This window comes from Vitis vinifera, chromosome 10 (genome assembly GCF_030704535.1).
Source record: "Vitis vinifera cultivar Pinot Noir 40024 chromosome 10, ASM3070453v1".
NCBI classification, from domain to species: Eukaryota; Viridiplantae; Streptophyta; class Magnoliopsida; order Vitales; family Vitaceae; genus Vitis; species Vitis vinifera.
Genome location: NC_081814.1, coordinates 24,297,099 through 24,308,774, shown reverse-complemented (window position 1 = coordinate 24,308,774; position 11,676 = coordinate 24,297,099). Strand labels below are relative to the sequence as shown.

The window sequence follows — 11,676 nt, the reverse complement described above, 5'->3', positions numbered from 1 at the left end:
TATCTTAAAATATTAAGTGGGAGAGGGTTCTAAGCAAGCCCACGACCTCCATTGTCAAGCCCATTTTGATTTGGGTTCATCACCACCCTTTCAAGATGTATTGGAAAAAAGAACTAGATTGTGTAATGATGCACTAAAAAAGAATACATGCCTAAAATATATGATCCTTTCTTGAGTAGACCATATCATGGAACAATAAAAAAAATGTTTTCACCTTCAATCATAAATGACACTTCTAGAGAAAATTATATTAGACATGTTTGCAGTGGGAGTGACCACCGCTTCAATGAGGTTCTTTACTTGGTGACATTAATAGTTCAAGAACAATGGTTATACACTTGACATTGCATATGAAGTAGTAGAATCACCCCCATGTGGTCCTGTTTGCATTGTCCATAGGCCAAATTTAGAAAGTATGTTGATCTTAGCTTTATATACCTTCATGTTTAAGACAGGAAGATCAATTTGAGAGAGTCTCTAACTAGTAATAAGGTCATGATATGCCCCACGTAAGCTTGATTCTTATGATACTAGGATACTTTGCAAAAGGACATGTAGTTTGAGAGCACTAGATTTTTGCTAAATTAATTACCAATTGCCTTGAATGCACAATTATGTCATATGCATGGTTATTTTCTTTGTTACATATATCATATTGGTTATTTATTATCACTTTGGACAAAACCCAACTAATCATTTGGACTTAGTATTATTCCAGATATAATAACTATGTACTTGCATAGAAGCTAGTTTAAGTAGAGCTAGCTAATCCTTATGAATAACCTAGCAAAAAAAAATAGTGGCGTATTAGAGGTGGTATTAGAAGAGTTAGAAGACCAAGTGTTTAATACTTTATCTTTAGATAATGTGTTGCAATAACAACATGTGTCTATTAGTAGGGACTTTGATATTCTATTTTTAGTCTACAAGGATTATTTGGTTATAAGGGCAGGTTAACTTAAAGAAGCTACCCTTAGGACTATTATGAACATCGGATTTTATATGGTCTTGAGGACCTTGCCAGTTTCTTCAGGATGGTTAAAGGGATTCTTAAAGAACATAGGGTTATATAAATACTTTCTTACCAAATCAAGATGACCCTTTTGGGCTAGATTAAGTGACCCAAGCCTTGATAGGCTCAAGTCACTTAAGCCCAGTGGACAATGCTATAAATACCCCCTTATTCAATTAGTCGTCTTCCACTTTTAGAAAGAAAAAGAGAGCTAAAGCTTTTTTCTTTCCATTACCCATAGTTTGGAATGCCAAGATCGTGGTTCAAGTCTTCGGATGAAAGATCTTGGGTGTATGAGACCTTTAAACTTTTTCTTTTCCACGTGGAATTGATCTAGGAACATCCAGATCCAAGTATGAGTACTACATATCTAGATCTATAATTAATGATGATTTTTATTGCCATTTTACTCACTATGATAGATTTAAAGATGCCTAGGGATAGATGCATGCACCCCACAAGATCTAGGGACAAGGAATAGAGATATTTAGGTTTCCCAACACTATCACCAATAACACACTAAGAGCTATAAATTATGCACTCAGTGAAATATGATGAGAATAGCACCCTCTAAGGGTGATAAACAATATTTTACACTTAGAGAGCACTTCAATAGCGCAACTTTAAGTGATAGTGTAGATTGCATGTTTAGGAAGCCACCATATTACACACTTAAAGAACTCTTCTCAAATTGCGCTTGGTTAAATAGTGCACATTTCTTAGGCATCCAACAATGGCACACCCAACATAGGAGAACCCTTTGTAGGTTGTGCACTCTAAAGGCATCAATCCACATTGTACACTTGGAGAAGTGCACTTAAAGTGTACACCATTGAGTAAAGGTTTAGATTGCTCACCTAAGAGTTAGGCTACATAGTGTACCTCCTATTATGCACTAGCAGAACCTCTATCAAGCTATGCACCATTCAAGCGCACCTTATCCCAACATGTATAGTGCTCACAAAACTAGTAACCATTAGTGCATTATTCATTCAACAATAAATCAAATGCATATCAATATTCATTAATGCGCAATTTTGTCACCAATAACTTAGTACACTTCCCCTTAATAAAGCGTCTTCTCTCACTTCAAGAAGTGCACCCCATAACTCATCTCACTACATTATCCTAATAACTTCACCAGGCATGAGCTCCAAAAATTAATCTTTCATCAAGTTGCATACCAAATAGTGCCCCTAAGGCTCCTAAATGTTCAATCATCACATCATTATGTTGCCACACTAACAAAACAAGAAGTGCAACCACCATTCATACTACACTGACATGTTTTGACTAAAACGACCACATCGATACATTACTTATTAGGATAGAGCCTTTAAAAGGATGATGTGATGTAATAAACTTTTGGATTTTATTGTTTATTAAAAAAATTTCTAGTTCACTTTTATATATCTTAATTTCGCACATTATACTTTGTAAGAAATCTAATCTGTATCTTTTGCATTGTATATGACTTGGGTACATTGGCAATTGCATGGAAGATTCAAGTCACGAGTTCCTTGCAAGTAGATGACTAATTCACAACCAATTTGTGGGCTTCCCATTAGAAGTTCTAGTGCACTACCTCCTAATTCAAGAGATGGTTGGTCTTGGTCATTAGGATGGGTTTCTCATGGTGAGTATACTAGTACATATAGCTACACATTGGATAAGACATACGACGAGTCATGATTTAAGGCAATGAAGTAGTCGTGACGCTACCAAGATTCTTTATTATATTGTTTCTCACCCTTGAGAGAATATTAAGATTGTGTTAAAGTTAGCAGTAGCTTTGACCAATAGGTGAGAGATCATAAGTTGATCATATATTTCTTATCGATTAGGTCGCTATTAGTGGAAGTTGGTAGCAATATGTATCTTGATAGAGGCACCATGATATCTCATGGAATTGAAATAGAGTGTCTCTTTGGTGATCTTAAGGAGATGCGTTCATGTAAATTATGACTATAATAATTCCTTAAGTGGAACTTGGCATATGATCTTAGAGAACTAAGATATGTTAGTTGAATACACAATAGGAAGATCTATAACTCAAAGATATTAGAGCTAGTATTGAGATGTTGATAACTTTCACCTTATTAGATTATGGACACCAATTTGTAGGGAGATTGAATGCAATAGATGGTAGATCACGAACCCGAGCACTTAATGTCTCATTATTATTAACATAAGGTATTGGAGTGCAATTGAATCTCTATAATAGGATGTTGAATCAACTTTAGAATTGGATCCTATAGGACCATTCCAATGGTCCTTGCTTGAGCTCTTATACCTTAATGACACAATCTATGAGGTTTGGATTAACTTCAGGTCCACTTTTGTGCATAAGGGCATTTTGGTAATTACATAAGGTTACATAACTGTTAGTGAATAAAGTCTTTACATTGAATTATTTAGGACCTACTTTTTACTAGATTAAGTAGCGTAAGCCCTTGGTGGGCACAAGTCACTTAAGCTCAAGTAGGGAACCTTATAAATACCCCTTAGGGGTTAGGGTTTCCATCACTTTTTGAAGTGAACCATCTTCCACCATCTTCCACCATCTTGAGAGAAAGAAAAAACAAGAGCCATAGCCTCCACCCTCCCTTCCTCCCCACTTGTTGTGTGTTAAGATAAAAAAGAGCCATCAAGTGGAAGATATTATGTATTTGAGACTCTAACAACTTTGATTTTCAACTTCACTACATGGACTAGATTTAGGAACATCAAAATCTTAGATAATGTTTTCTAATGCATATTTTGAATCTTATTATTGTTTTAAAAAATGTAATTTGGTCTTTGTGCATTGGATTTAGCTTTGGAAGATTTGCATGTACTTAACTTGATCCTAGAATAGGAAATGAAGAGATTTGAGTTTCCCCACATCACCTACATGGGCAAGAGGTGTAGCTTAGAGGAATAAATTTGAAGTAATAAAAAGGAGAGAGATTTTTCACCTATAAATATGGGAACTGTAGATAGCAGTCTCTTTTACAGGGAGACTTTCTTAGAGGTGGCACCTTATCTCTTAGAGAGGAGATACATTCTTTTCTTCTGGAGTAAAGGTGTTAAGAAAATAAGTTAGTTTTTTTTTCTCTCTTTTCCTATTCTTGTAATTTATTTTTTATTTTAGTAAAGTTTTTTGTTTTTAATTTCAATAAAGATTTTGGTCTTAAATTTTAATAAAGTTTTTTGTTTCAACTTGATGTTTCTATATTCATTTTTGTGTGTTTTCTTTTCTATCCTTGTGTTTTTGTTTCTTAGTTTGTGAAGGGGACTAAGGTCTCGTATCTTTGTTTGATTCACCGTGATTTAGCTATCTATGGTTGAAAAAGGCTCTACTAAGGTCTATGGTCATGAGAACCAAAATGAGTCTCCACATGCCAGAGTTAATGGTTATGAGGACCAAAAAGAGTAACCATGGTCATGAATCTATTAGATAAGAACAAACTTTTTGACATAAGAATAAACCCATCTAAATCATTTGATTGAGATGACCAAAAGGAGAAATTAGATCTAGTTGAGCCTTTGTTGAGGTGGTTGATTCTCTTATTAAATAGAACCATGTTTTTGGTGCAAAACCCTTTGCTCGATCTAAAAGCCACAAGCACTAGGCTAGGACCAAGTGAGTGAGTTAAGCTTGAGAGAAGGAATTTCAATGACTTTCCTATCTAGAAGCCTGTGTTCTTTTTCTTTTCAATTTATAGATTTCCTACCTCTTCCCACCCAAAAAAAGGAAGAAAAAAAACACTAAAAATATGTTTCATCCTACACACTCACACCCTAGGTTCCCACCTCTGATATTGTCAATCCTAAGTTATTTATGGAGACGACCTAATCTCTATACAACTATTAGTTCCTCTTTGTTTCTTTAGTTTAAGAACTAAAAGTTTCAATTACTAAACTAGTTTAAATTTTGCTTGAATAAAATTTTATTATCAAATCATTTTCACATTAATTTTATTATTTTATTTTTAAACCTGCAAATACAAACCCGAACCAAATAACACTCTTGTTGTCACAATACATAGGAGTAGGACGAGAAAGAGAAACACCGATATCAACAAGTAACCAACATTACAAAACTATCTTTCTAGTGGTAGATGGAATATTATGAAACAATAGTTTGTTTCTTGGTCTTTTTAAAACAAAAAGGCAAATCCCCCAATAAAATATACAAAATCTAGTAATAGACTTGAGATCCTCAAGATCACAAACCCATAATCAGTATCAAAATATGCATGCAACTCCAAAGAGGAAGTGGATAGAAGTAGAAGGCTCCAAAATAAAGTGCCCTTAATATACCATAGAATATGAAGAACAACTACCCAATGAACTATAGTAAGGGAAGCAACAAATTGATTAACAATGTGAAAAACATAAATAATGTACCATCAGAAAAAGAATAATGAACATTAACTTCAAGAGGAGTATCAATAGTCTTAATATCAATAAGGTGAGTACAATTGAGAATATCAACTATGTATTTAAACTACGAGAGACGAAACTTTTTAGAGAATAAGCTATCTCAATACCCAAAAAGCATGGTAGAAAGCTCAAATCCTTCATAAGAAACTAAGTTTGATTTCAACATTACAATTCCATCAACATCATCACGTATGATAATCATGTCATCAACATGTAGAGAAAGTAGAATACCCATTGTAAATTAGGTGGAATTAAAATGAATGAATGGTTTTTTCTATTCTCTTTTTATTTAGCAAATCCTTTTGATGCCCATTGTATGCTTCTTGTGTAGCTGGGGTATATAGTTTTCTTTAAATTTTATAATATGCTCTTCTAGCTTATTAGAAAATCATAAAGAGGACCCCTTTGGCTTTTTTTTATATTATTTTTCTATACTTAAATGACAAAAATGATGATTGAGGTTTGGCTTTCTTGCTTATATATACTCTTTTGGTAAATGCTTCAAAGCATATTCATGATACTATCCTCTTAATCTTGAGGATGAGGTAGCAAAACTTCACGAAGGTATTTGCAAAGTAGAATGTACAACTTCTAGATTAAATTTGTTTGGAACTGTTTATAAAGTTTGGATTTGAAATTATTATGAACTATTTTTAATAAAGTATGATTTTTAGAAACCTTATCATGTAATCTATTTATACAAATAATAATAATAATAATTTCGATGTCTTCTACAATATGTTTTCACTTCTATATTGTCTAAATAACATTTTCTAATATGTTGTCATATGTATGTTTTCTAATATTAATTTCTTCCAATATTTTACTTGGGAATGAAAATGAAATACTATAATAACAACATTTAGTTTGAACTAAGTTAATTTAATTTTGTTTTTTTCCCTACACACACATATATAGAGCCCATCTAAAAAAGGATTGATTGGGGTTCAATTCTTTGAACAAATTTCATCATAAATGAAAATATCCTATTAAAATTGTAACAATGAATCAATTTAATTAGTATAAACATATTCTACTAATTTAATCATGTATAGTTTACTATAAAATATTTCTAATTCTTTCTTATTTCAAACTAAAAAGTTAATTTTTTAATCAAAACTTTTTGTTTTTAAAAATAAGTGATACAAAAGGTTGACAATTTTTTTTTAAAAAAAAAAAACATAGAAGAAGAATAAATTTATGATATATGAAATATGTATATATCTCAACTTAGAATTATTGTATTCTATGTAAAGAGGATATATAAAGAGACTGGGTCAATAAATTATCTTATTGAATATTTGATTGAACATGATATATGGTAATTAATGGATGAGATCATTTACCCTATCCTAAAGCTAACCAATCCTAGGATAAGATATGTTATCTCATCTCTTATCTCATCCAATATTATGTATATCAAGTCAAGTAATACAATTGAGTTGCATGGGATGTGGACTACTATTACTTTAAGAAGAAATATAGAAGTGATATAAACTATTAATAAGTACCATATGGGTAACTCTGAGTGATTCAATTTAACATCCACCTATCTAAATATATTTATAATAGATCATCTTGGCTTATGAAAATTACAAAGTTGAAACAAAATTTGGAGCACAACTAGTAATATGAAAACAAATCAAAATTGGTATCATCGCTACATGCTAGTTACCTAATTATATTTCTAGAGCATTCAATTGCCAAAGTGAAATCCCATGAAAAGGGCCAAGAAATGGTGATTGAGTAAGAAGCTTTGATGAGATGTGTTGCATTGTTGGACGAGATCTCGGATTAGAATGTATGCATTTGAGTGCCAACCAAACCACAAGAACTACATCTCTAGCAACTTGTTGATCTTGAGGAGATGGGAGACGTGAATCTAACATATCAGTGAGCATTATGTTTTGAGTTGATGAGGAAGACAATAAGGTGAAAAGTTCTCCTGGATGCTTTCCCATCATTGTCTCAAGCGCCACCACTCCAAAGCTGTAAACATCACATTTTTCTGTCACGACCATAGTGTAGGCAAGCTCTGTTAAGAATCAAAACAAGAAAAAAATATTACACATATGAGCAAGAAACATTCATTTAGTTTTCTCATATTATCCATACTTATAAAACGTTGAGAATATTTCATAGCATTGCATTGACATTTGGCTACATTTTATTTCTAAATTATGATGAAATTATGTTAATTTTTACAACTTATATGAAACCTTCGAAAAACCATTCTAAGGAGATTTTAAAAATATTTGGGACTTACTAGGAAAATGAAGACAACTATTTAGAAAATGCTTGAGAGACCATTGATAAGTATTTTGTATATAAAGTTCTCTTACTCTCAAATATCTCAAACCATTTTTTACAACATTTTTTAAATAACCATTAAGAATTTCCTTTCTTTTTTTTTTTTTTGGAACTTTAGACGAAATAATTAAAAAATATATATTTAAGATATTTCAACTTCTATGAAGGCCCTTTGGGCCCATAACAAATAATATCTACATAGTTACGAGTGGGTCATTACAAATTGTATTAGAGTTAATCTATAACCATTATGTAGAAGTTTGTTTGGCTCTACAATCTCATGGGACATAAATAGGATGTTGTGTTTGCATAAAGGATGAGTGTGTTATCCCACTATAGATATGAAACAAAAAGTTCTGACATTAAATATGAATGAGTTTCCCTTAACCTTATAGACAATTTTTAAATTCATGTGGGCTCCTTGGACCCAAAGTGAAGAATATCTATATAGTTGGGAGCTATTATTTAGTTTGCATGAGAAATATAATGAAAAATAATATATTAAAGATTTAGAAGAATTTATTCACTTTCAAGCTCTTCATAATTTTGAAATAAGTAATAATAGTAGAAAAAGTTTGGTTTGGCTAGTAATAATATTTCCTTTCCTTTCATCCAACATAATTTGTGACTTATATGAAGTATATAATAAGAAGTATGATTGTACTAAATACTTCGAATCTCAAAGATAACAAACTTATTAAAACGAAAACAACCAAAAGTTCAAAAGATATATCGAAAGAGTAAAAGCTGAAAGAAAAACTGGTGTGTACTTACCTGGTGCTATGTAACCATAAGTGCCTGAAAGAAGGGTTTGATTAGATGAATCAGGATGTAGCAGTCTAGAGGTGCCAAAATCCGATAGAAAAGCATCCAATTTGGAGTCCAAAAGAATATTATTGCTTGATATGTCCCTATGAATAATGGGTGGAGTACAATCATGATGCATGTAGCATACGGCATGGACTATGCTTTTAACCACATTCACCCTTTTAATCCAATCCAATTCCAAAGCTTCAACTTCATTACTCAATACACAATACAAGCTTCCTCTTCCCATGTAATTGTAAATCAAAAACATGCATCTTTTGTGTAGACAATAGCCTTGAAGTTTTACAATATTTCGATGGCGTATCTTTGATAATATTTGCACCTCATTTTGAAAACTTTTCAAGTATGTTGCCTCATCTGTTTCCCATCCATGAAGCTTTTTCAGGGCTACCACATTGCCTGTAGGCAATTGAGCCTTGTAAACACTGCCATAGCCTCCTGTACCTATGCAATATTTGATGTCAAAGTCTTCTGTTGCTTTAATGATATCTTCATAGGCAATCTTCCCATCATAGTTCCATACTGAAAATATATCTCCATTTTTTGTTGGTATTTCCTTGGTTTGAATTTTTCTTGTCTTCCGTGAAAGCAGGAGAAACCCAAGGACCACAAAAAAAAAGAAACAAGGTTGTAGACAAAGAAATAACAATGATGCGTGTGGTTTTGTATTCTTCTTTGCAATGAGGCAAGCCTTTGATGTCACCACATAAACCTTTGTTATTGTCAAATGAACCTTGGGAAAATTTAGACTGCAATTCAAAGGGTATATGACCCTCTAAATCATTGTATGATAAATCAAGTGATGGCCTTATGTGGTCATATATTAGAAGAGTAGGAATGGAACCAGAGAGTTTATTGTGGGAGAGATTCAAGTATACTAAGCGCTTCAAGTTTTGGACTTGGGAAGGTATCTTTCCATGGATCAAGTTGTCACTAAGGTCGAGTCTAGTTAGATTATTCAAATTTCCTATCGAAGAAGGGATCTGACCACTGATTTGATTTCCACTAATGTTGAACTCATGTAAATGAATGAGATAACCCAAAGATGAAGGAATAACACCGGTAAGATTGTTGTGATCCAATCTAAGATGGATTAGATTCTTCAGATTCCAAATTATAGGAGGGATAGAACCATTGATTTGATTATAACAAAGATACAGATCTGTCAAATTGGTAAGATGACCAAATGACAAGGGGATGCCACCCTGGATTTGATTGTTGAAGAGATGTAAATAAGTCAAATTGGTAAGATGACCCAAAGAGGAAGGAATAGCACCGATGAGGGAGTTATGACTAAGGCACAATTGAACCAAATTCTTTAAATTTCCGATTTCAGAAGGGATGGAACCGTTAATTCGATTGAAATTAAGGAATAAGTATTCCAGATTGCTTAAATTGGCAAGGGGGGAAGGGATGACACCAGAAAGAGAGTTAGAAACCAAATACAAATGAGTAAGATTCTTCAAATTCCCAATTTGGGAAGGAATAGAACCATTGATTTCATTGATGCTAAGGTCTAAATATTTCAGATTCTTCAAATATCCAAGAGAGGGAGGGATGACACCAGAGAGCCCATAGTTAAAACTCAAATCCAAATGAATAAGATTCTTCAAATATCCAAGAGAGGAAGGGATGACACCAGAGAGATTGTTATAAGCCAAATCCAATTCCTCTAATAGAGTGAGGTTACCCAGTGAAACAGGTAGCTCACCATAAACATCACATTCAGATATACGGAGGTAAGTGAGTTTTGTAAGCATACCTATCTCATCTGGGATGCGACCATAGATGGAAGAATGGCTAACGTAGAGATGGAGGAGGCTGGGAAATGAAGAAAACTTCAACTTGCTAAGCTCAACCATTTTACCATCGATATATGAATAGGTAATTCGAACGACATGTCCCTCCGTATTGCAGGTGATGCCTTCCCATGTGCAGTGATGAGAAGTCGTGTTTTCCATGTACCACCACCAAGTGGAGTTGCGGAGAGCCTCGGCCTCAGCCTCCACCTGTGCCTCCGTTGTAGCAGCAGCAGCAGGTGGTGATGAGATCAAGAGCATGTTATATAATAACAATACCATTGAAACCACCAACGCCCTACAAGTAATGGAACACCACTCCATTTTTGCTTGTTTTCGATTAATATTGCTTTGCCCCAGTTTCAGCCTTTATTAACTCGTGTTTCAGCGGCTGCAACTCAAGCCAGTCAAAGAAGTCGGCTGGAAATTCAGCGGAAATGAAGATAAGATCAAGAGCATGTCATATAATAACAATACCATTGAAACCAACCAACGCCCTACCAGTAATGAAACACCACTCCATTTTTTCTTGTTTTCGATTAATATTGCTTTGCCCCAGTTTCAGCCTTTATAACTCGTGTTTCAGCGGCTGCAACTCAAGCAAGTCAAAGAAGTCGGCTGCAACTCACGCAAGTCAAAGAAGTCAGCTGGAAATTCAGCGGAAATGAAGATAATTAATATTTTTGAAATTTTAAAATAAAAACTCAAACGATAATGATATTATAAAAAAATAATATTCACAATTTTTTTTTAAATTAATTTTAGGAAATAATAAAACCTCACCTGTATTTAGAAAATGATATAATATTTTCTAACTCTAAATATATGTATTATAAAAATATTACAAATTTTAACGTTATGTCAATCATTGCAAAATAAATGTTTTATTTACCTTATTAATTTCATTAATTCTAAAAAGGAAATCAAGGCAAATTCTATTTTATCTTTTCTTCTTTTGTCTTCAAATCATACCTACTTTACAGGTGTTGAGCAAACTACATAAAGTCAACCAAGTCTTCGTGGGCTCATGTGGCTGGAAACTAGGTGGATGAAGTATGAATAGAGCAAAAATGTATACCTAAAAAAATAAAAAACTTCTATAAGAAAATGGTAGAAATCTTGTACTGCAATGATACCTGATCAACAACTCAAATAAAAATAAAAATAAAAAATTAATTAACTTTTAGAAACTAAATCAAATTTTCATCTTGAAAAATTCCCACTTCAGTTTTACAACCACTTAAACAACATTCCGTAGTATGATTTCACCAATAGTTATCATGTAAGTATATATATATA

At 33.0% G+C, this 11,676-nt stretch overlaps 1 protein-coding gene across 1 annotated transcript; it reads right to left on the bottom strand.

Moving 5' to 3' along the window:
- Window positions 1-6,972: 6,972 nt before the first annotated feature.
- Window positions 6,973-11,007, bottom strand: LOC100261352 (probable leucine-rich repeat receptor-like protein kinase At1g35710). The gene is given in 3 exon segments (XM_059740421.1): window positions 6,973-7,475; window positions 8,525-9,239; window positions 9,241-11,007. Coding segments are annotated over 3 exon segments (2,532 nt in total). The 5' UTR covers window positions 10,702-11,007; the 3' UTR covers window positions 6,973-7,119.
- Between the last annotated feature and the right edge of the window lie 669 nt (window positions 11,008-11,676).